Genomic DNA, 26,516 nt, shown 5'->3' on the forward strand with positions numbered 1-26,516 from the left:
GTTACATAGGCATGTTCAGAGGTGAAAAGATTGAATTTTGAGAGCTATAACTTCATCTGTGGATTAATCTATTTGATAAATTAATAATTTAAAGTACTAGGCAGCAACTGTGGGCAGGTGGGGCATGGCTCCAGGAAGTAAATCCCTGGGGTGTGGCCTTGACTTTATCTCATCTCTAGCTCTATGCTCACTTACTCTCTCTGCCTCCTGACTGAGCAGCATTGCTCTGCTACACCCTTCCATCATGATACTCTACCTCATCTCAGACTCAGAGCAATGAAATTGGCCCACCATGGCCTGAGACTTCTAAAATCAAGTCCAAAATAAACTCTTCCTCCTCTAAATTGTTCTTGTCCTTATTTTGGTCACAGCAATAAAAAGCTGACTAATCCATACTGATAAAAAATTAAAGTAGTTAATTTTTCCTAAGTCACAGTATGTATGGGCCAAGCTATATGAACCTTGAACAGACAAACTCCATTTACCATTTCATATAAGAAATGTTTCTCCCGTGTGAAAGCCCCACCTCTGTAATCCACCTCCTGCTAAGCACACCCTGTTTGGCAATGCATAGCAGCTATACACTCTTTCTTTTATTTCTTATTAAGAAATTCTTTTGTAAGATGTCCTCTTTTAGTTCCCATTTTTCCTGGGCAATGTGCCCTGACTATACTCTGAACTGGGTCATTCTGACTCACTTCCTATGTTCCTATGGTTTTAACATACTTCGATTGTGGGTTTAGGGCTATAAAGATGTACCCTACCTTCTGCAAAGGGGTGCAGAGACGACTTGGTTGCTGTCCCCTGGCCCACCTGTGAATGAAGTTCCATGTCCTGCTTCAAGATTGACGAAGTGATTTATTTATTTATTTATTTATTTCAAAAGCACCACAACAAGTAAATGGTAGTCTCAGAATTTGAACCAAGAAGTTGGATTCCCAAGCCCATGTTTTTAACCAGTGTATTTGGCTGCTGTGAAACTATATGTTTAGATCCAAGATAATGGACTAGAGGAAGGCTGCATTTCCAGTTGCTCCACAGCTATGAATTCAAGTAGTGGGAGTAGTGCTTTTCAGCAAGGTAGGTGAAAGAGGGAACTCACTGAAGTTCAATATAATACTGTGAGAGTCTCTTCGAGACGAAGAAACTCAAATGCATTGAATAAAAATCAAGAAAGAACATTGAAGCTGTGATAGTTGCAGCAACAGCAACAGTGCCAGCAGAAGAACACAGAGAGGTGTATGTGGACAAATTAAGCATGGAAATACCTGTAGAATAGAAAAGTAATCTGAGCTTAGCTGATGCAGAGGTTACACAGGGAAACTGGTCTTTGAAAAATGTTCTGTTTCTCAACTGACAAGTAGAGAGTAGAGTCAGGAAGACATGTTAAGGAAGCCACAGTGAAGTTCGCTGCTTCAGAAGCCCAGGAGATCATAGCAAATATTGCCATGTTGTCCCAGCAAATGCCTGCAGTCTGGCCTAGGGTGTACTTAGCAGAATATGAGTGAAATAAGCACAGAGAAGATTGTGACCATAGGAGTTCAAGTCAGAGCTTTGGAAAGGAATGCAACTTGTTTCCCTTTGAGTCTTTCAGCTCATGTGACCAGCTGAAGAGGGTCAGGAAACCGAACAGGTGGGTGTGAATACACTCAAGGACTAACCCTGGGAAAGCCAGTAGTAGGTTCCAAAATCAACATAAAAATCAATAGCTTTTTTTTTAAACACCAATAAAGAATCTTCTGAAAAAGAAATTAGGGAAATAATTCCATTAACAATAGCCCAAAAATACTGAGGCATAAATCTAAACCAAAGAGATAAAAGATCTCTACAATGAAAACTACAGAACACTGAAGAAAGAAATTGAAGATGACTCAAGATTATGGAAAGATCTCCCATGTTCATGGGTAGGCATTAATGTTGTTTGATAATGGCCATATTAGCAAAAGTAACATGCAGAGTCCATACAATCCCATCAAATAGCAATGATATTCTTCACAGAACTGTAAAAAAAAAAGTCATAAAATTTATGGGGTAGAACAAAATGAATAGTCAATGGAATTCTAAGAGAAAAAAAGAAACAGTTCTGGAGGTATCACAATACCTGACTTTAAATCATACTACAGAACTATAGTAACAAAAACTTCCTGGTAATGGCACAAAAACAGACACGTAGTCCAGTGAAACAGAATAGAAGATGCAAAAACAAACCCACACAGGTACAGTCACCTGATCCTAGACAAAGGTGCCAAAAACACCTTGGAGAAAAGATAGCATTTTTAACACATGGTGCTGGGAAAACTGGTTATCTATATGTAGAATAATAAGTCTAGATCCTTACCTCTCAACCCACACAAAAGTCAACTCAAAATGGATCAAAGAGCCAAGGCAGTGGTGCACACCTCTAATCCCAGTAGCCCAGGAGGCTGAGACAGGAGGTTTGTGAGTTCAAAATCAGCCTTAGCAACTTAGCAACAGGCTATGAAATTCAGTGAGACCCTGTCTCTCATTAAAATGTTTTTTTAAAGAAAGAGTGGTGGATGTGGCTTAGTGGAAAAGCACCTCTGGTTTCAATCCCTGGTACAAAAAAAAAAAAGTAAGAAAGAAATAAAAAGATTAAAGACCTAGGAATTAGACCAAAAACTATGAAAACTCCTTGAAGAAAATGTCAGGTTAACACTCCAACATAGTGTGTTAATCAAACAACATTAATACCTATCCATGAACATGGGAGGTCTTTCCATAATCTTATGTCATCTTCAATTTCTTTCTTCAGTATTCTGTAGTTTATATTGTAGACACCTTTCACCTCTTTGGTTTAGATTTATGCCTAGATATTCTTTTTTTTGGGGGGGGGAGGCTATTGTTACCCTAATTTCTTTTCAGAAGAATCATTATTGGTGTATAAAAAAGCTATTGATTTATATGTTGATTTTGGAACCTACTACTGGCCTTCCCAGGGTTAGTCCTTGAATGTATTCACACCTTCTTGTTCAGTTTCCTGACCCTCTTTTCACAGCTGGTCACATGAGCTGAAAGACTCAAAGGGAAACAAGTTGCATTCCCTTCCAAAGATCTGACTTGAACGCCCCCTGGTCACAATCTTCTCTATGCTTGTTTCACTCACATTCACTGGCAACAATTTTTCAGTAGAACACCAAAAGCTCAGAAAATAATGCCAAGAATGGGATGATATCGAACTAAAAAACTTCCGCACAGAAAATGAAACAACTAAGAATGTGAAGAACCAACCTACAGAATGGGAGAAAATCTTTGCTAGCTACTCTTATGACAGAAGATTAATATCTAGAATATATTAAGAACTCAGAAAACCTTAACACCAGAAAAACAAATAGCCCAATTAATAAATGAACAAATTAACTAAATAGATGTTTCTCAAACGCAGAAATAAAATGGCCAACAAACATATGAAAAAGTGCAATCTTTAGCAATTTGGGAAATGCAAATCAAAACTTCATTGAAATTTCATCTCACTCCAGTTAGAATGGCATCCTTCAAGAATAGAAACAATAAGTTATGGAGAGGATGTAAAGAAAAAGGAACACTTTTAGAATGTTGGTGGGACTGTAAATTTGTACAACCATTATGGAAATCAGTATGGAGATTCCTCAAAAGGCTAGGCATGGGAATCACCACATGACCCAGTTATACCACGCCTCCCTATTTATCCTGAAGAATTAAAGTCATCATACTACAGTGATTCATGCACACTCATGTTTATAGCAACACAATTTACAATGGCCAAACTATGGAACCAGCCTAGGTACCCATCAATCGATGAATGGATAAAGAAAATATTGTATATACACACAATGGAATTTTATTCAGACATAAAGAAAAATGAAAATATGACATTTGCAGGAAAATGGATGGAACTAGAGAGCTAGTTTGAAATAAGTCAAACTCAGAAGGTGAAAGGTCACAGGGCTGGGATTGTGGCTTAGTGGCAGAGCACTTGCCTCACACATGTGAGGCACAGGGTTCAATCCTCAGCACCACATAAAAATAAATAAAATAAAGGTATTGTGTCAATTTATCACTTTTTATTAAAAAATGCCTAACATTTATAAAATTAAAAAAAGAAAGTGAAGGGTCACATGTTTTCTTTCATCTGTGGAAGCTAAAGAGGAAACAGGAAAAGAAAGTGGGGCGTGGATCTCATGAAAATCAAAGGGAGCTCAGTAAAGGGACCAAGGGGAGGGAATAAGGGAGGAAAAGGGGAAATACTGGATAACACTATTGACCAAATTATGGGATTCATGGAATAAATGATTATAAAAATATAGCTCAGATCTTTGCTTCATTCTGTGCCAATGGAGAAAAATAGATAGAAAAGCTCACAATAGTATCCTCCAATAACCATACCACATATCCAGTCACTGAATCCACTGCTTTACTCGGAATACATTCAAAGGAACCATTTACTGCAGAGATATTATGCATCATATTCTATACTGCAAACAGAAACATGGGAATATTTCTCATTGTTACCAAGTAAGAATGTGGAATTCACATTATTTACAAAGCAGGGTGTATCTCAATATGAAAATCACACAGACCAAAGAATCATGCATAGGAGCTTACAGAAACCAATTTACCTGGCATCACTTATCGATGATAAAACTTGAGAACAATTTCTATAATCCCATGATTCAAGAATAGAGGTAACTTGTTTAAAAATCTGGAAAAAAAATATACACTCAAGGAACACTCACCAAACAAATATGAATAAAAGGCCAAATGACATTAGCCCAGGGTTATTTTTCTTATAACATCTGGATCCATTTCTTTGAACACCAGGGTTCTGACAAAATTTTCACAAGCCTAGTATTTCACACAACCATGTTGTAAAGGTGGACTCACATTAGATGTAGATTCCTTTACAAAACAAAAAGGAAAGGCAGCAGAATACAACAGACACTAGTATGGAAGTATGTAAAAACGTGGATGTGTAACCGATGTGATTGTGCAATCTATATACGGGGGAAAACTGGGGGTTCATAACCCACTTGAATCAAATGTATAAAATATGATATGTCAAGAGCTTTGTAATGTTTTGAACAATAAAAAATAAAATAAAAAAATAAAAATGTATTATGTAAAAAAACACAACAAAACAAAAAGGAGCATAAGATCAGGGTCTCTGATGTCATCTCACTAGGGAACACCCAAAAGTACATTTGAAAATGATATCCTTTTTTTTTATTTCAATGACATATTATTACTCTTTATTTTGAAGTTTGGTAGCAAAGTTACTGTTAACAATATAAATATTCTCTTTATAAGTGTTGAAATTGTCTTGGAAGTGTTGAAAAGGCAATAGACATTCCAAGATGGGCTTGCAAGGAAAATCAATTATTTCAATTTTTAAGGTTTGTAGGATACCTGATGAGTTTATTCTGACTATTTTAACTTCTGTACTAACTTCTGATATTCATGGTTTATTCCTCATTTGGTATTATCAAAAGAAATCTAAGTCGAGGTCTGTTAGCTTCCAAATTATTTCCATTTTCCACTATTTTCTCTTTAGCTTTTTAAAATACATGGTAAAACAATTAATCATTGCAGGAAGGAATGATCATTTAAGCTAAATCATATTGTTTTGCCTTTAATTTCATTTAAGAGAAATTAATATTTGAGTCATAAAAGCTTTATAGTTTCAACACACATACACACAGAATTCAAAGTTTTTATGCCTTCAAAAAAGAGCTTCAATGTATCATGATCAATTTTTAGTTTGATGAAAACTGACAAAATTGCTTCCATTAATAAATCAGCCATCACCTTTAAATATTTTACAGATGGAACTGTGTTCAGTATTGATCCAAGGTGGCATCAAAACCATTACCATAAACTAATCCTAAAGGTTCTATATTTCTGTAATGTTCCACCAATTATTCTAAATTTATAATACCCTGTCTTTAACTTGGTGTATACCATCTTTTGGGAAAAAATTATTAGTTTTTTGAGATGAGATATAAGAACAAACTCATTCTCAAGGCTCTATCTTTGAAATAGAAAAAAAGGACGAGGTTTGCACATAGCAGCTAGTTTGATATTCTTGAGGGCACATTCCCTATGTTTTCTCTATGTGCTTGTATCTATTCCCATTCAGGTGATTTTTTTAGGAGCATTTAGGGTTTGCCCCTGTGTTCATTGCAATATAATTTATTAAGAAACCTAACATGGGGCTGGGGATGTGGCTCAAGCGGTAGCACGCTCGCTTGGCATGCGTGCAACCCGGGTTCGATCCTCAGCACCACATACAAACAAAGATGTTGTGTCCGCCGAAAACTAAAAAATAAATATTAAAAAATTCTCTCTCTCTCTCACTCTTTTAAAAAAAAAATAGAAACCTAACATGACAATTCCTTTGTTGTCCTTTTGTTCAATGTCCTCAGTGCCCAACATTTAAGCACAAGCACATTTCCACCCAAGTTTTCTTATTAAACTATCCATTATCACTTGTTCCTGTTTTGTTGAACAAGAGTGTTCCTTTGGTGTTTGGGGATATTTTCCTTGTCATTGTTCCCAAACCACTTTTCCTTCTGGGTAGCTGTTTCTTCCATTGTACTACAAGAAGTTGCCCAGGCTATAAAAGAATGTCAATTGTGAGGTCACTATTGTCCAGTTGTCTCACTAACATCTCTTTATACCTTTCCACATGAGAAGAGACAAAAGAAAAGGAAGACAGCCGGGAGATAGACAGCTAATATTCAGAAAGGGATATTAGAAATGAAAGGGCCCAAGCCTTTAATTTCTCAGGTGGGCAAACTAGGGCCCAAAGAAATTTTTATTTGCTCAAATTTTATAGCCATCATGCAAAGTTTTAATGGGGTTAGGGAGGTTGGCTAGCATGCAGGAGAATCAACAGAAACCAGGAATTCGGCTTTGTATATACAACTTATCTTACTAGAGGAGTTTGGTGTAAAGCTGGAGCACCCTACCAGAAAATAAGGCTGAGACCTAACCAACCCTTTCTAGCTGCTGTCCTAAAGCTTGCCTAGGAGTTGCTCAGATCCCTGGCTGGTTTTAATGATCAGATAATCCATTGCCCTTTCTCAGCCCTTGACCCAGTGCACCCCAGGAAAGTGAGGAGCTCCACGTGTTTGCTGATGCCCTTGGAAAATCATTTCTCTAATTCTTCTCCAAGTCCAGTTGGTCGAGTTGCTTTATGATCATGTTGTTGATTTTCTTTAGGTCATCTATGTCCCTTCCATCAGCTGTTAGTCTTCTGGACACATCATCCATCTTGTTTCCAGTTTGAACTTGAAAATGGAAAACAGATTGTGTTATACTGGTTTCCAGTATGTTCCACCAGGGCTCATCTGAGTGCTGAGAGGCACTCTTGGCAAACCCCCTGTTCCATTATCCATGGATTCCAGAAACCCAGGAGAGAAACTGGAGAAGAGTGAAGGTGCACATTAAATGAATTATTTTTACAACCTCTTAGTGCCAGTCTAGACCACCCCTGGTAGCTCCACCCAGGTTTTGGCTAAGAAAGATATGTCTATGAGAAATCAAAGAATACTGCCAATGTGCCTGATTATTTCTCCAGAAGCGATTGTTATATTGAGTTTCCAGGCCCATTCTCAGGAAAGGGATTTTGCTCGTCATTTGGAAAATGACATTCTCTGGGTTCCAGCCTATTTTGACATGTCTGTTGATTCTAAATTACCAACTCATAATGAATGTTTAATCATTGCCCTCAGATCACTCCTGAGAATAGAGCACAATATTTTCCAAATAAACAGAACCCCTGCAGTATAGTAAGCTGGGAATGTAAACCTTTGAGGTCTGTTAATTGGAGTTAACATTTCTAAGAAATGCTGCACAGAATCAATGCTTTATCTTTGAACTCCTTAACATTTCCATTTCAGGCATTTTTTTTCCTCAAAACTATCTTCTGGTACCTAATAGTGTTGATAACATGCTGCTGGGCTTGGCTGATAAACTAGCTGTTAGAGGTTCACCTCCCAGGCTTGGGGCAAATTGGCTGCCCTGTGCTTACTTCTTGCTCATGTCTGAAAAATTACATTGGATGAAACATGGTCCAAGACATGAGAGAAGTGTCTTAATTGAGTTTTGCTGCTCAGCTAGCCAGAGCTGCCACTTGCTTCTGGGGAAAGTGTGACACTGAAACAAATCCATGACATATGAAATAGTTTCTCCTCTCGCAACCCTTCTACATAGCCCAAACCCAGAAGGAAGGAGCAACCATGCTTGCCTACCTCTGTTCCACAGTGCACCAGTCCTGAAATAAATTCCATAAAAAGAGAAAGGGTTCCATGTATAAAAGAGTCAGAGCAAAAATATATGCCCACCTGCCCCTTGGAGATGCACAGGAAGCAAAGAAACACCCTGAACATTACCTAAGCCAACAGTTCTCAAACTCATTTGACCATGAAGACACCCCCCCTCTTATTTTATTTTTTCCCCAAAAGGCAACACTATCCCATGGAACTAGCATTCTGTGGAATATGCTGCTTGGCTACTCTTGCTACCATGGGCAGATAGGAATCCATAGTAATGTATTCTTGCTGTCTGTTATTCCTCATTAATGCAGCGATTATAACAAAAACATAAGGCCCAATGGTTTTATAAGAATGTAATCAGTATATAATAATCTTAATTCTCTTGTGTCACAATGACAGAGTTATAAAGAATATGTTATCTCACTTTAATTAAATAGTGGGATTAAGGTTGTGGCTCAGTAGATTGCCCACGTAGTACGTGTGAGACACTGGGTTCAATCCTCAGCTCCACATATGAATGAATAAAATAAACATATTGTGTCCACCTACAACTAAAAAAAAATTTAAAAAGAATACACATTTGCAGTGAATCCCAGGACAGCAAAAATGGTTTTCCTATTAAAGATAAGGACAGATCAAGTTCATTTACAGATGCCTCTGCCAACTCTGGTGTAATACTGGATTAAGGTATATCTGAAAACCACAAGCAGATTTTATACTTATTGCATCTCAGGCAGTGGAACTCACAGGAGCTCTAGAGCCCAACAGGCCAGGGTTTGAATCCCAGGTCTGTCTCTGTAAGCCCCATGAACATGGAGAGGTGATATCTTTGAGCCTTAGTCTTTCATGAGGAAATTAACCCACCTTGAGGGATAGAGTAAAGTCTTAAGATAACCATATGTATAGCACTGAGTAATTGTCCAATAAAGAGACACAATTCACATTATCTTTTGGTTTCTTACTTAATGTGACTTTTTCCTCAATATAAAATGCTCAAGGCAAATAAAAAGAATCCTATTTAAACAAGAAGAATAGGAAAGAGCATAGTGTTTGATATCAGAAAGTATTTTTAAGCCCCAATTTAGCACTTATTAGCTATGTGACCTTGGGTATATTAAGCTTCATTTCCAACATAATAATGGATCCTATGCTAGCTATACAGATTTTAGAAGGTTTTGAGCATTTGTTACTATCATTTCCCTTAATCTTGCCTCTTACCCCACAGAAAAGAGAATTTCCTATGATCTGCTCACTTGTCTAGAGACATAACCAAAATTCCTTACTAGTTTAACAGGGTCATTACCCCTGTCAGAGGTGGCAGGCAGGACATTAATTTATGTTGGAATAACATGTCAAAATAGCAAGCCAGGTGCTCTTCCTGACCCTGCAGGCTCAGGGGCCAACCCTCCTACAATTGGTAGCTACCAATTGGTAGCTAGTTCACAATTACTGTAATAATTTATATTCTAGCTTCTAAGTGCACAAGGGCACCAGCTGGGTGAGAGAGAAGCAATTAAATATCACCCCTCCCCACCAGCCCCAACCCCAACCCCTGAGGCTAAAGACCTTGAGGCAGGAAGGAGGAAGGAGGAAGGCATTGTTCGGGAAGAAGACAGGTTAAATATAACTCAAGGATGGTGCACTCTGCCCACCTTCCTCCTCTCATCACCTCTAACTCCACCTTCTCAGCTCCTGAATCAACTCAAGAGACAATCCAAAGATGAGATCCCATTTCTCATTCAGAATCACTGAAGGCTGTAAGCATGAAAGGGCAGAAGAAATGACAGGGTGGAGGATCCAGGCAAAAGTGTCAAAGATGACCTCCTCCCCTAAAGGTCCTTGCATTCTTCAGGAGTCTGGGAAAGAACTGAACAATTACAAATGATAGTACACAGAGATGAGCTGAGAGAGGAAACTGGGGAGCTCTGTGGAAGGGACCACATGCAGAAGGATGGGACAGCATGGCAGATGGAACTGCACCTCTCCCCTACCCAAGGCAGAGAGCCAGACAGCACTGACGGCTCAGGGGGTCTCTAGGCTGGGAGGTGATGTGGGAAAGCTGGTGTCCCCATTCAACCAACATGCGCATCCCAGGCCAAGAGCAAACAGAGAAGGTTATAATAGGAGCAGACACCAGCCTGGTCAGTGTCAACCTGGAAACAGCTGTTGTGGTCACAGCCCCAACATCATCTCAGGTACTTTGATTTGATTTCTGGATGATATGCAAATGGAGAAATTGAGATGGGGTTTGAACCCTGAGTGTGACTACATGTAATAGATCTGATTTTAATGGTAGCCAACTGACCCTGCTGCCCGATAGAGTCACCTGCAATTTGGTAGCTGGGTTTCCCAAGTGAGAAACTTTAATGTTATATTAATATTTAGCATACATGTCTGTGACCTTCAAGCACTGTGCCCGTGTGCAGTAGGCTTGTGCCCCCAGGGACCGTATCCCTGAGCACAGGGATTCACTCGAGGTGTTCATTCCCCTTGTGTTTTCCAGGGGAAACTCTGACTTCCAGAAAGCACTGACTCATCCCAAGGGCAAAGTTGAACAACTAAGAAAACCAGCTATGCATCATGTACACTTAGTAATGAAAACCTCGCTGGTGGTACTTACTTATTAGAAATATCACGAAGAAAACCAGTGCCAAGCTGACGATCAGTGCAATTAGCAGCCCCATAAAGAACAGACTCCGCCTCCCATTTCCTGAGCCTGTGCCAAAATCTGGGATTTTCTCTTCAAGAGCTAATAGGAAACAAACAAAAACAGTGAAGACAAAAACTCCTCAGCACACAACTTGTCAGCAGAAAGGAACAGCAGCTCATTGTTAGAGACATGAGTAATGAATACACCCATTTTCCTTCTGACAGTCCTGGAAAGTGATTTATGTGTTAGGAATGTCTTTGGATGGGTACAATTTTTGGAATTGTTTACCTTCCTCTCTTTTGGTATTCAAAGAATGAGCAAGGGTAAGCTACTAATCAAGCCTCTTTGGAAAGTTTTTTTAAGACTGTGTTAGTACTGAAGTAGCAGGACATGGCTTGTTATTTGGGGGAGGGAATAAAGAAGTGAAAGATTAAGAGTGACAGAGGCTCTATAGTCCTCCCGTAGTAACCCAGGAGCAAAACAGAGCTGGGTGTGGGCCACCTGCCTTGGGTGGAAATTGAACACTCTGGGCTGTCTCCCAGGAAATCCCTTTTATTATAGGAATAATCAAGCATGCCTACACTCATTTAAACAAAAGTGATCCTGATATTTTTTGGTTTCTTAAAACTGTTTTTAAGATGGATATCCTCTGAAATCAGGGTTCTTTCCAATATTTTGAGTTGAACTGAGAATCCAACCTGCTCATAAAATAGTTTGGTTCACCCAAACCTTGAATTGTCTGCATCCGGTAACCTTTTTAAGGCCTAGATCCCTACCAGCTCTGAGATTAAACTGAGTAAGAAATATGAAAACTGGGGTAGTGGAGATCATTGAATTACTTTTTTATATGCTCTCCTACTTTGAATTGGTCCTACACATTGTGCTCCTGGATTGTGGATAAACAAATGGCTTAAGTCCCATGCCCTATAAATACATCCTATATCATCCCCCTTATTGACACCCACACACTCGATTTTATTAAGATTGACTGCAATAAAAATGTTGAAGACCTGAACCCATTTAAATGATGAGAAAATCAAAAACTGAGAAATGATTTAGAAGGGGAATGATAGATATAAAACTGGGATAGTAAGTTGGGAGTACACACACACACAAAAAAAAGGCAAGTGAGCAGTTCACATTAGGGTTGGTTCAAACATCAGCATTTAAGATAGAAAAGAAGGGGCTCAGAAGGTCTGGTAGAACTCATTTATAATATTTAGTGAGCAGCATACACATTTAGTATTCAGCAGATTTTGTCCACCCCGCATATTTTTCTAACTATTTAATTGGGCAATTTGTAATTCAGAAGGAGAAAATGAAGTTGATTCTTTGGCCCAAGAGAATTTTAGTGCTATTTTTATAACTGGTGAATGTGTTGAGCATTTTCTCAGCAATACGCTATGAAACAAAACCCCTGGGGGGAAGGTGGGCAGTATCGAGGACCTAGCTGTGGTCACTAAGAAGCATTACAACAGATAACAGAGGCATGAGCAAGCCTCGGAGTCCAGCTCAGCAGCCTTCACCCTTCTCAGGGACAGAATCACCACAAGATTTTTCCAGGATTTTTAAAGAGTTCAAATCTTCCTTAGGAGCCAAGAAATCTCATAATCCCATGGGTATTCAAAGAACAAAAGCAAAACCTGCCTAATGATAAATAGCATTTCCAATGCCAAGCTATACCTACCACCCCAACCCCTACCCATCACCCACAAGTCCACTTTTGCCTTTGCCATTTTTAGGCAGCCTGGATGCCAGGAAGGGCCACCAAGCCACCAGGGGCACACGTACGGAACAGATGCTGTGATCCAGCAGGATAGAGGTTTAGTTTGTTTAAGTCATTAATGGAATCCACGACATAAAGCTTTCCATCTTCGTGAATGTCACGAGATCCAGTGTCCTGGAAAGAATGATTCATTGCCCCTGGAAAAAAAAGTGACATTAAAAACAAGGGGCTGGGCTGTGGAACTCCACAAGAACCAGAGGCATCAGGAAACTAGACAGGCAGACAAAGACCCACCCACAAATGCTGTTTTCAAGTAAGGGTCTGGCTTTGCTTATCCAGTGGAAAATATCCCTTTTGATGGACAACTTTCTAATTCTTTTTGCTTTCTTGCCAGAAAGCTCATGGTCAAATGTATGGACCAGTTTCTAAAATTATACAACTATTTATGCCCTGCTTATTTGCCTATACTCTTTTCTCTTCCTTAGATTGCTCAGTTCTACCTATTTCCCCCTGGATCTTGTTTTTTATTTTGTAATCCATTTAAAATTTTTCCTCTTTTATGACACTGTTCATGCTTCAGTGAGATGCCTTAAATCCTTTGTGCAGGAAGACTAGCTATAAATATAAAGATTGGCTGTGGCCAAAATCATTCTGAAAGAAGAAAACATTACTGTGAGAACTTTCTAGTTGCAGGAGGCTTTAATACAACATTGTAACTTTATATTCTCCCTCAATACGGCATGAGTCCTGACCCTCAAGTCTATTCTTTAGCCACTAGCTGACTGTGGGTTTCTAGGACACAATCTTAGTAAACTTAGATGATGTAGAGAGAACGCTGTTAGATTCTAGTTCAATGACTTGAAAAGCTTACTCTTCTTTCATAGTAACATAGGTTTTTAGGTCTAGGAAGGATTTTAGACCTGCTTTAAGTTCAGCCCTTATCCTTTCCACAAATGAGGACATTGAGGTCAGCCAGGTAAATGCCCCAAATCATGTATTTAGCTAATAGCAGAACTAGAATCAGATTGCTGTTCAAAATCACTGGGTCTTCCCTCCTAATTTTCTATTCAACACCCTCCCTAATCCTTTTTCAAGCTGCCTTTGGTGATGCACACGCTTATGATCCAAATGACTCAGGAGGCTGAAGCAGGAGAATTGCAAGTTTCAGGCCAGCCTCAGCAACTCAGTGAGAACTTGTCTAAAAATAAAAAATGAAAAGGGCTGGGGATGTGGCCCAATGGTAGAGCAACTGGGTTCAATCCCCAGTACTCTAAAAAACAACAACAACAAACAAAAGACTTAGCACAAACCATCTCCTATGAGAGAACTGAACTTTTTGTGTGCCCTGGCTGGCAGCTGAGCATTCTTATTCTATCAGAACATCTACAGCACCTCATTGCATTTGTTGGCTGACATCTTTGATTTCCCCAACAGACTGAAAATTCCTTAGGGTAGGGAACAATCCTATTCAGTGCCACATTTATAAGCCCTTGACTTCTGTTAGTTAAGCTGGAACACCTAAAATATTTATTTAGGGTGTAACCTATCTGAAAAGACTTTTGAGGCAGTTAGTAAGTACACTAACAGAATTAAGGCTAAGGGAAAAATGCTCATGTGATATCTGTTTGGACTCCAGTAAGGTCAGTGCAATAAATATTGTAGCTGCCTATAGGTGGCAACACACTGTTTACTTCCTGATAATATTTAATTTTTTTTCCTTTATTACCCAGCTACAGAATGAAAATTATAATTAGAGTTAGGAGAAAAACAAATCCAGTGGGAGGGGGCAGTATAAATCTTTAGAATATCTGGAAAAAATTGTCAGCCATTTCCCAAATACCTTAAATTACACTATAAAATATTAAAACCCAGCCATTCCCCAGTAATACCTACAACCTATCTGTACTTGTGGAAAATATGCTCTCAGGACCCTAGATAAGAAATCCAGTAAGCTGAAAAAGTCATGGACTAATCTTTAACATTTTTTCCTTAAGGTTTTTCAGAGTTAAAACTAAAAAGTGTTTTCATTCCTGAAAATTTAATTAACAAGAACACATAATTTCTTGGGGCTGGGTCTGGAGCTCAGTGGTGGAGCGCCAGCCCCAAATGTGTAAGACACTGGGTTCTATCCTCAGCACCACATAAAAAATAAAAAATAACATATTGTGGCCATCTACAACCAAAAAATTTTTAAAAAGAACACATAATTTCTTGAATATTTTAAACAAAATGCTACTGAACCACATTAGATACCTAATTCCAAATACATTTCTGTAACATTCCTAAGGGAAATACATGACATGATAATCAAATGAAAAAAACACAAAAACAAAAACCCAACAGCAGCAGCAGCAGCAAATAGAGTAAAAGGACGTTAGAGATAAATTTTAACTTTGCAGTAAAATCAAGGATCAAAAGTATTAACTGCAAGGTCACAGATTTTCTAAACCCTCCTAAACATGTTTAATATCTTATCTCTATTATTTATTATCCTAAATACTAATATTTGACCAGGAAAAATGTTTATGTCATGTCATAGGATCATCACTCCAAACAAACATAGCTTCTATTTTAGGCTTGGTGACTGACGCATGCTTCTTTGGATCTCTGACTTAATATCCTTGAGCCTTAGCTTTCCCTTCAGGAATGTGACTGCTCTTGCTTAAATCCAATACAGAAGCATAATCCGTGTTGAACAAAGCAGAGGATTAGCTAGGAAATCAGAGCTAAAAATCTGACTCATGAGGAACAGTCCAGCTAATGAAATCTCCAAACTACTGACCTTGCCACCTAGTTAGATTCCAAATTCCAAGGGGATTCCAAAAAATCTAAAACAGCCTATGCTAAGTAGTGCTCTGAAAGAAAATTTCTTCAGAGTGAAGACACAATGCAATGCAAGTAGATGCTATTTCAATATATTTTTTTAATGAAAAGCAACAACATGCAAATAGAAACAAAGAACTGGCAGAGAACCCTAAGTTGGGTGTGGCCTGTGGCCACCAGGAGCCTGCAAATGGCTTGCAAATGATTCAGTTAGTAAATGGATATAAGATCACATGGCTTGAAAAGCAGGAATCACAGCTGTTTTGACACCCAGTGGTTTCTATCTTTGGCATCTCCAAATGAGGGCATCTGGGAACAACCAACGCTGGAGAACCAGTGTGGCCAGCAATTCTGGTCATACTAACTCAATCCTCCTTCCGGACTCCAGGGTGCAAATTTGCTTATTCACCAAGATTGACCAAAGTAGCATCCTTTTAAAAGAACACTGATACCTCTGAATGAAACATGTAAGTAATTTGTTTCTTCTAGTTTAGATCATTGCTAACAGCCGAGTTTGGGGAATGTAAGAATTTTTTCACTACCTACAAATAAATATCCTCACAAATAAAGATAGCTGTCTATGAAAAATTGCTTTGTGCTTTATTTCTTCCCTGCAGGTGCTTGGTATCATACTACAAAAATAACTCACACTGATATTGCTTGCCAGAAAATCAGAATTGTTACAACAGGACTTAATTCAAAGCTAATAAGCAGCTTTGAATCATGGTAATTTGTTCTTTAATTCCATTTCAGTCAATGCCTCTTCAGATTCAGAAAGTAACTTTTAAAATCCAGTTTAAATCATTTCTATTGAAAGTTAAAAGCACAGGGCACATGCAACAACAATTTCCCAAACTCAAGAATCATAATTTAGTCTCAGAGTAATAGCATGCAAAATTACTTACAAAAATCTGAGCTTTGCTTGGTTACCAGGAAAAAACAACTAATTACTCAGGAGCAACTACAACACAAAATGTTTTACAAATTCTGTAGGTCTTTCTTTGCCTTCCTGCAGAGCCCAACTGTTTCCGTGAGGCCCATAAACTCTAGCACAAAACTGGTGACCTGTTTAGTGTTTATCCAGGCAATGTAAGATTCCAAATACTAACTTTCCCCATAATATCTAAGGTTTTCAATTAATATATAACTGAAACTATGCTCTAAAACAACAACAAAACACCACTCCCCAATTGAGTTGATGATTGGTGAGATTCTTGTTAGACTGAAATTAATGTCCTTATTTGCCTGATGCAACTGTAAGCTGACACCACATTTCCAGCACTTCTGTCATGGCGTACTCCTGTATATAAATATCTTGCAGCAGGCAGGAGCTGCTACTGTGATGACTAACTTGCAACCATTCCTGACCAAACAGAGAACTACAATAAGTAGGGAGAGAGTACTACTGTGTCATCCTAACTAGGATGATGGCAGGAATGTTAAGTTAGCTTTCTATTACTACAACAAAACACCTGAGATAAAGAAACTTTTAAAGAGGAAAGGTTTATTTTGGCTCAGTTTTAGATTTCAGTCCATGGTCACTTAGCTCCACTGTCTTCAGAACTGTGACAAGGAAGAACATTGTGGTAAAGACCACATGGCAGAGGAAGCTGCTCGCCTATTGGAGGCCAGGAAGTTAAGGAGACAAGAAGGGGCCAGGATACCAATATCCCCTTCCAGTGCACACCCCGAACAACTCAACTTCTTCTACCACCTCCCAATCCTACCATAAGCTGGAGATCAAGCCTTTAACACATGGGCTGGTGGGAGACACTCAAGATCCAAACTATAGCAGCAAATGACTAGGACTTCTAAGTAGCTACAAAATTGAGTGGAAGGACTACATTGCAGTAGACCCACTGTAGGTGAAGGAAATGTCTCAACCTCATCTCCTTTTCAAAGGCTTTCTTCTGAGTTTTGTATATTCTCCTTTCTCGAGAATGTCAGTCTTTCACTTGTATGGTGACTTCACAAGCATGCCAAGGAGCTTTTGCCCTTTGGCGTACATAAAAGATGTTACAGTAAGGTTTGAGAGCACAGGTATAAACTATTCCAGTATATTAAAGGTTTCACTGTAAACAGATCTGTAGTCCTTTATAATCCTACTTGCCAACTAGACAGACCTATCTTTGGAACTTTTTGCACATCATTTAGAAAATGTGTGCTCTCCAAAGCTCCCTTTACACCTAATTTCCATAGGGACTTCATTCTGCTGTGGGGGAAAGATCATTTTCTCAGGCCTCATCTCTACCCAAGAACAAATTTATTGATGAAGAGTATGGTATTAGTAACAGTTTTCTCCAAAATCTAATTACACATTTAAAAACTGATAAATTTCTTTAATAAAAATGCTACTTTTTGCCATGCCTATAATTTATAAAGCCTACCAACTACTAATGTCATAAATCACCTATCTTTTGAAGAAACAGAAGTATCTGCCTTGTTTTTCCTCTTTCCTATAAACTTATAATCTCAAGTATTAATCCCTGTCAGAAACAAGGAATATGGATATTAAAAACTTGTTTTTTTGGTACTGGAGAATGAATTCAGACTTGCTATGCTAGGCAAGGCCTCTACCACTGAATCAAGCCTTTAATTTTTTATTTTTGAGATAGGGTTTTCAAACTAAGTTGCCCAGACTGACCCCTCACACTTTAGATCCTCCTGCTTCCTGAGTAGCTGGGATTATAGGTGTGCACCATTGCACCCAATTCAAGACTAAGAAATTTAATAGTCAAAGGATATATACATTGTTAAATGGCAAAGATAAAATATGAATCCAAACATCATATTAACGTCTGAATTCAACTGTACATCAATGAGGGTGATGAGACTAGCTTTAGACTAAATTACCAGAAACCAATTGAAGAACAAAGCAAGACATGCTATATCTTATCTGTTAAGTACCTGAAGAAAATAATTCTCATGTCATTTAATCTGGGGACATTTTCAAGTACTTCTTGCTTACTCTTTCAAATACTATTCTCAAGGTATCTAGATTAAATTCCCAGGAAATTAAGTAAATGCCATCAGACTTGAGTCATAGATATTAATTCAAAATTAATTCTTGAGGGCAGGAACCATATCAAATTCCTTCAAACCAGCAAGATTAACCAAATCTCAAACAATGAATGACTGGCATATCACAACAGCATTTTATTACTTTCAAGAAATTCATGCATTCTATAAGAATTCCCAGTAATCCTTGCCTTCCAAATTACCCATCAGATACATTAAAAAGTCTACCCATCTATGTAAATTCAACATTCAGGCTAACTCACCTTTCTTCCTCCCAAAGCCCGAGAAGTAAGGCAGAATATTAAGAAAAATAATACAACCACAAAAATGAAAATAGGAGGCAACAATACTGAAGGGATTCAACAAATGTTCTGAACATAGAAGAGTGGAACCTGACTATCATTGATTAGTGAGCTGAATGACCCTCAGAATTCAGGCAGGTTTATAATCTGGAGGCAAGAATGCAGCATGGTGCTAAATTCCAGCAAGTAATGATAACCAAAATAAAATGTAAGACGATTGGAAAATTGTGGTTAATGAAATGTTCAAAAAAAAAAAATCAGAAAAAGAGTAAGAGTCATCTCAGGAACTCATGCAACACAGAAAATAGGAAGGGAAGGGAGAGAGGAAAAACAATTATTTTCCAGATTGTCAAGCCCACCAAAGCACTTTTTTAGAAACCCACAAAGCAATTTTAAAAGCAAAAGACGAAACAAAATCACGGCAAATCTGAAAATTTTGCTAACTAGAAAACAATTCTTTTAAAATTCTTGAGTACAATTATTTATCAATTAATCTTTTTTAAATCCTGAACTTGATTTTTGATGTATAATTTCATACACTGAGCATATTATTTCATAAACATTAAGCCACAAAATAATTAATCCCATATGTATTCCTTTCCAAGACACTCATTGGAAGTACTCTACTGTAACAAGTTAACTAAAATGAAGACATGAAGTCCAGAAAACAAATCCCCAGGATAGTGTAGTTTCAGGAAAACAATTATGCATTAAGATGAAAGAAAATAAGTCTCCACTGAATCAAGTAAAAAATGAAGGACTTTAACAAATTTATTTAGATCTTGAAAGAACTGATGATGTACATAAAGTAAAATAACGGTATTAATCCAGGACAAAATGGTGTATTAGAATGAAAATGTAAGCACAGTAAATTAGTTCATATAATCACAGTAATGCAAACAGTGACATTTGAAGAGTAAGAAGACAAAAAGAATTATCTTCCATGTCACAATAGGAAGTTGACAAATGTCTAAAATAATAGTTATAGAAGCATGTTACTTAGAAACATGAAACCAAAGTGCTAAAAAATTAAAAAATAAAAAACACACAAAAAACCCTGAAAGCTAAACTGCTAAATCTCTTCTGGGATGAGAAAAGATGGAATGGGAGGTGGAGTGGGGCTGGGAGAGAGTGTCCTTATAAGTCTTTAGGTATTATCAAACTGTGTGTAAATAAAAATTCAATAATATTTAAAAACATTATACAAACATGAAACAGAAAATGTAGGTGAAAAAACCCTATTATTTGAAGTCTCTTCCATGATTCTAGCCTACTTGGAATATAAAGAAGTAACAATAAACAGACCTAAGTTTTAGATTCCAATCTGCTTCCTACTGTGCTGTATCAGAGAGATGGAATTCCGTAAGTGACACCATAGCCAGCCAGTGATTTTCAATTAGTAGGTACATCACACCTTCCAGGAGTTGTTGGGGATGTGGGAATGAAAAAAATTCTTTTGGAAAAAAAATCTGAAGTGATTGACATTTCTTTCTACAAAGTACATAATTCCCATCCCTCACTGTTTCTACAGCAAAAAAATCAAAGGAATGGGTATATGGATTCTAAACTGCATGTGTTGCTTAAGCTATATGATTTTAACAATTAAATTTTAATGCATTGTCAATAGTGTTCAACTTTTCATAAAATAAAACATCTCATCATAACGACAACCTAGTAATAATATTCTCAGTAGTTTTAATCCCAATTATACAATGCTGCAGGTTTTTTTCATAGTAATATTTTCAAATACAGAAATAAAATTTTGTCTCACTCCCTTCTTACCTGGCTTGAGTAACTTGAACTTTGCCTCAAAGCTGTAAGTAATGTTTCTGTTAGTAAAGAAGAAGCGATTTCAGTGTGCAAACATCTTTATTTATTTCAAAGTAAAAAGAACAAGGTTTCATACAGCAAAATAGTGTTACTGCTCTCAGAGGTTATTTCTGACATAGGCTAATTAATACACCATGAATCCTAAACAGCTGAAATGAATGGCCTATAAGTGCAGCATTTGTAAAGTCTCATGGTATAATACCTTTAGTTTATCCCAGTGACAAAATGAAAATTAAAAAGCTACAATTCATTTAAAATTCAAACCACAGCAGCTTTTCCAGAGGAACTAGCTCCCAAAAATTGTATCAGAAACTTATATTTAAGAGATTAAGTTAAGAACTTGTAGGTAAACACCATTATAATCAGTCAGTATTTTTGACAACAGTGTAAGACATTAAACCTTGTCTAACTTTTTGCATCTTGAAATCAAGTGAAATACCATCCTTTTGTTCTTTTCATGAATAGAATGTGACCAAACATTACGAACACTTTATTCATGTTTACTGATGATATTTACAGAGAATATTCAAATAATCAGAAATCATCATTTACAATACTATACATTAAATTATGAGGAATATAACCCACCCTTACTATAAAAATTATCTAAGTTGACCCAAGATAGTTCATGTACATTAGAAATAGCTAAAAATTAAAAAAAAAATTAGAAAATATTTGGCAAGTGCTAGAAATCTAGAAGAATTCTCCAACATCTGTTCTCTTATCTCGACATTTGCTTCGTGCTTTTGTTCGAGCTTTGAAAGCTGCAGAATTGTATAAATGCTGAAATGAAGAACAGGAAAATACATGTGAATCAATAAAACTTAATAAAATATTCTTAAAGATGGGGGGAAAGGGCAAATCATAAAGTAAAGAAATGAACTAATCTGACCCTATTAATATTTTAAATGTTTACAAACAAGAAGAGTAAATGAGAAAATTAACAATTCATGGCTACTCCATATTTAGAAAATTATTAACCCACTTTGTAAACTACCAAGTAAATTCCAATCAAAAAGTAAACAATGGCATCAATTAGTCTGATCAAGAAAAAGACGAATCATGTCTAATGTGAAGAAGTCCTACTACCCATTTGTCAATTAATAAAGAAAGAAAGTGTCATTTTAATACCTATTAAATTAACAAATTTTTAAAATTATAAAACCCAAAGCTGTCAAATCTGTGTGGTGCATGCCTTCATTCACTACTCTATGTGAATATTTATAACAGCTCTATTCACAAAGGCTGAAAGGGGTTAAAAGCCTAAATAAACTGATAAATGGAAAAGCAAACCAAGGCATATCCAAATAATAGAATATTATTCAACCAAAAAAAGGGAGTGAAATTCTTCTTCTTTTTTTTTTTTTGGTACCAGCATTAAACCCAGGGGTGCTTAACTACTGAGCCACATCCCCAAGACTTTTTTACATTTCATTTAGAGGCAGGGTCTTGCTGAGTTTCTTAGGGCCTCACTAAATTGCTGAGGCTGGCTTTGAAATGATGATCCTCCTGCCTCAGCCTCCCAAGCTATTGAGATTATAGGTGTGCCACCACCACACCAGGCATAAAATTCTGATACATGCCACAATATGGATGAACTTTGACAACATTATGTCAAGTGAAAACAGCCAGACACAACAGATCACATTGTATCCTTCCATGAATATGAAAAATCCAGAACAGGTAATTGCAGAGACAGGACAGATTAGAGCTTGCCAGTGTCTAAGGGAAAAGCCAGATATAGAATGGCTGGCTGCCTACAGGTGAAAGGTTTTCTTTTGAGGTCATGGAAATATTTAAATTCGACTGAATTGCACACTTAAAACAATCTACATTGATTAAACAAACAACAACAACAACAAAAATACAATTAAAAGATTTTTGAAATGTTAACAAGAACAACAACAACAAAAATACAATTAAACCCGGCAACTAGGGAGGCTGAAGCAAGAGGATCCAAAGTTCCAGGACAGCATCAGCACCTTCGCAGGGCCTATGCAACTCAGTGAGACCCTGTCTCAAAATAAAAAATAAAAAGGGCTGAGGATGTAGCTCAATGGTAAACTGTCCCTGTGTTAAAAAAAAAAAAAAAAAAGTGAAAATAACATGAGTCACTATTTGATGGTACAAACTCCCAAGCAGTTTTCCTCATTTGTAAAATGAATCTAGTACCAAGTAAGCTATTACCTTAAACAAAGGAAATATGTGTAAATACTCATTTCTATGTTATGGTAGTAGGATTATGGGTAAAAAAGTTTTATTAAAACCCCCTACACTCTAAATGCAATAAAGCTTCCACACTTTTAATACAGTTATTATGTGTGCAACATTATGAAAAACTAAAATTTCCATTTAGCAGTAGACACAGTTCTCCTGTCATCAGGCAGAATCAAATCTTTAGATTCAGTTTTCTTTGGTGTATTTTAATTCTATTAAAAATAAAAACAAAACATACCCTTTCAAAACGAGAAATCTTCATTGTTTTAAGTGTTGCAGCATCAAGCAGCACTGGGGGTCCAAGTTCAAATACATTGCGAAGGAATTCATTTGACTTGTATAAGAAAAAGAGATAAGGCTCAATATTAAATATCACAACTCTTTCACTACTAAACAAATCTGATTAATAGAAGTTATGTGGGACCTGTACTTTTATTCTGTTTCTCAATAAAAAGGTAAATTATTTTCCATGCCTTGAATCCAAGAGATCTAAGTGAAGCTATTTGCTTTCATAAAAAGTTATCAGTAACATTCCGGATTTATACAAAAATTATTTCATTTTACTTTCAAAAGTAAATTTACTTTTTTCTAACACGTGAAAGCTTTCTGGATACTCAATTAACTTCAAAGTGATCTACATTCAAAGCAGATCACTAATTTATAAGTAAATATGTAGAAAGGTATCACTCACCTGCAAGTGGTATTGCATTCCTGATCCAAGAACCTCCTTAAAGGTGTCATAGGTGTGTTTCTTAACCCAGCTATCAATATACATGCGTTCAGGACCAAATTTAACAGTTTCTGTTGGAAAATCCCGTTCCTAGCCAAAAGAAGAGGCAAATCATCACCAGCACTAAAAATGGCCCAAAGACATATTATATAAACACAATTTCTAAACAGACAAGATACATGCTGAGATACTTGAGCAATATTTTAAACTAATACTTCCATATCTGAGATGTGAACAGACTAAGAATTACTATCCTGGGTTAGAGTACAGAATTTGTCTAACTATGAAGATTTAAAGATAGACAACTGAGTTAGAATAAATATTAATGACAAAACTGTACTGTGGAGAACACTTAAAATAATTTTGAAAGCACTCAATAAACTACAAAAAAAGCCCTAGACAACTCAGTAAGACCATGTCTCTAAATAAAATATAAAAAAGGGATGGGGATATGGCTAAGTGGTTAAGTGCCCTTGGGTTCAATTCCTGGTACTGAAAAAGAAAAAAAAAAAAACAAAAAACCAGAAAAGAGATCAAATGTTTGTAATGGGTCCAAGAGAAGGGAAGAAGGCTGTTGAGTAATCTGAAAGACAAAAATGGCACAAGGCAAGTGGTGAACTGATGAGCAGAAGGGATCTAGGGAAAGAAGTAAAGATTAGGGTGGAAAGACCAAGCAAAAGAAGATCCAACAACCAGGAGGTTCCAATAGGTCTCAAACTAAGTTTATTAAGAAAACCAAAGGTAGCACCTGAGTGAGATTAAGATTTCAGAAATGGAACTATTTTGCCAGGAGACCATTTCTAAGAGCCATGATGATATGGACCAAGAGAAAAGGAAACAACGTCAATGGAACAAATATAAGATAGGGCTTTCCTGATGTATAATGTCACCCAGAAGGGCAACAGAACTTGGTAGAAGAAAACTGGCTACTTAATTTTTTAAAGAACTATGAATATTTAAGAATAAGAATAACCAGAAATAGATCATCTGACTATCACAGGGAAAGGAAAAAGAAGGTGATGAAACTTGAGATCAACTGCCCATCCTACGCTACCCAGGCCCCCCCTTCTCTCTCAGTAGACACAGAATACACTGCAGTAGAAAATAATGTGACTACTACACATGGACATACCATTCACTGCCTTGCAATTTCTGATTTAACCTCCTCGAGTCTGCTCCTTTGCCCGCAAAAAGAGGCTACCTATATATATACTATGGTGAGAATTACTAGAGGGACAAGAGAAAACATGTCTGTAAGGCACATATAAGACTCTGGTTTAGCAATAACTAAAAAAAAAAAAAGTCACATTCTATTTCAACTTCTGTTTCAGAAAACACTGAGACACTAGGGAAGAATTCTTATTTCCCATCCACCCAACCTCTATAAATTCAGCTGCATCCTTATCTAGTCCTGTCTCCATCCTAAATGTAACAGACCCCACACACCTTTGCTCTTCAAGGTGAATCCCAATCTTTCTCTTATATTTTCAAATTTTCTCTATAACAAACTCTACATTTCAGCACTATAGCCATCAACTCTCTTCCTTTTTCTACTGCTTATGCATTTTAAAAGAACAGCTGGGATAGATATATTGACTCCACTTATTCACTCCCCATTTACTTTTTTTTTTTTTTTTAAATCCCCAGAACGGGGATTAAACCCAGGAGTGCTTTACCACTGAGCTACTACACCCCAGTCCTTTTCATTTAATTATTTAAAAAATTTTAAGACAGGGCCTTGTTAACTTGCTGAGGCTGGCCTCAAACTTGCAATCCTCTCACCTCAGCCTCCCAAATTACTGCGATTACAGGCATGCACTACTGCACCCAGCTCTCCATTCACTTCTAGTTCACTTCAATCTGGCTTTTCTTCCACTGTACTAAAGCTGTACTTATAAAAGGTCACCAATGGCCAATTGACAGATCTATTTGAAACATTCACTCTCTCACTTGACTTCTGGCCCTGCTGAAAAAGCAAAGCACAGTGTGTTTAAATTTTGGCTTTGCTACTTACTGTTCTTAATTCCCTTTTCCCTAAAAAGGAGATAGCTGTATTGCTTAAGAGTGAAACTAATAGTGAAACTAAAATAATAAAACCTAATATGCTTACAGATTTAAGGAATACAAGAGTTTCAAGAAAGGTTTTAGATAAAAAGAAATGGTGTGGTGGCCACTATCGCAAGATGCTTAATTCTCCTCTATGGCAGGTTCAGCAGCCTTTATTTGAAAGATCCATCAAGGAAGCAGGATCCTTTAGAAAAAACTAGATTCCAATGGAGGGGCAGGTGAGGATGGGGACGTAATACCTAGCAAGGAGGTTTGACAGGTAGATTGAAGGTACACTGAATGATAGCTACACTTAAAGCAGAAGCTAGAATAACAGGAAGCTCAATGGAAGAACAAAGGGGCTCATATTCTTAGATGAAGAAGAAAGGTTAGGTAAGGCCTAGAAGGGAAGACAGACTAGAGGATAAGAATGGCTTCAAATTTTAGCAGGGCTGAGGAGTAGAGACAAGAGACTTGACAATGCTAGTGTGTAAACTGAGATTTCAGAATAACAGGTGCTGAGTGCTATAGTGGCCTAAGCTGATCAATAAGATGCCTGGCTGTCAACCCCTTACAATTGATTACTTAGAGTGAATGCATAAAGACAGAAAATATGAAATCCAGAAAATCTAGGACACATCTTCATCTTATCTTTGAAGGTTACAGTATCACACACACAAAAAAATCTAAATATAGAAGTAGTTTATAGTCATTTCTAAAATGATTTGTGTAATTTAGGGCCACTGCCACACTATAATAAAATCAATTTCAATTCTTAGCACTGATGTCTGCTCTATTTAGAGGATTTTATTTTTGTCTTTAGATTATAAAATCCAGAGTAAATATAACTTACTAGGAAGCAGTTACAGTCACCATAGCAGAAGTATTTAGATCCCAGAGG

At 37.1% G+C, this 26,516-nt stretch overlaps 2 protein-coding genes across 4 annotated transcripts in view; both read right to left on the reverse strand.

Moving 5' to 3' along the window:
• Positions 1 to 6,770: 6,770 nt before the first annotated feature.
• Positions 6,771 to 16,674, reverse strand: Lsmem1 (leucine rich single-pass membrane protein 1). The gene is made up of 4 exons (XM_005340417.4): positions 16,378 to 16,674; positions 12,715 to 12,846; positions 10,894 to 11,022; positions 6,771 to 7,286 (listed from the first exon to the last, which is right to left on the reverse strand). The coding sequence occupies exons 2-4, from the start codon at positions 12,839 to 12,841 to the stop codon at positions 7,156 to 7,158; spliced, it is 387 nt and encodes a 128-aa protein (XP_005340474.3). The 5' UTR covers positions 12,842 to 12,846; positions 16,378 to 16,674; the 3' UTR covers positions 6,771 to 7,155.
• A 3,968-nt stretch (positions 16,675 to 20,642) lies between these two features.
• Positions 20,643 to 26,516, reverse strand: part of Ifrd1 (interferon related developmental regulator 1) — a 46,593-nt gene continuing 40,719 nt past the window's right edge. For all 3 annotated transcript variants that reach the window (XM_078040056.1, XM_005340418.5, XM_040291711.2), the window contains exons 10-12: positions 23,531 to 23,659; positions 23,078 to 23,173; positions 20,643 to 21,405 (exon numbers count right to left, since the gene is read on the reverse strand). In XM_078040056.1, the coding sequence (XP_077896182.1) occupies positions 21,316 to 21,405; positions 23,078 to 23,173; positions 23,531 to 23,659 (315 nt within the window). In that variant the 3' untranslated portion in view covers positions 20,643 to 21,315. The remainder of the gene's footprint in view (positions 21,406 to 23,077; positions 23,174 to 23,530; positions 23,660 to 26,516) is intronic.

The sequence above is a fragment of the Ictidomys tridecemlineatus genome, chromosome 2, assembly GCF_052094955.1.
Source record: "Ictidomys tridecemlineatus isolate mIctTri1 chromosome 2, mIctTri1.hap1, whole genome shotgun sequence".
NCBI classification, from domain to species: domain Eukaryota; kingdom Metazoa; phylum Chordata; class Mammalia; order Rodentia; family Sciuridae; genus Ictidomys; species Ictidomys tridecemlineatus.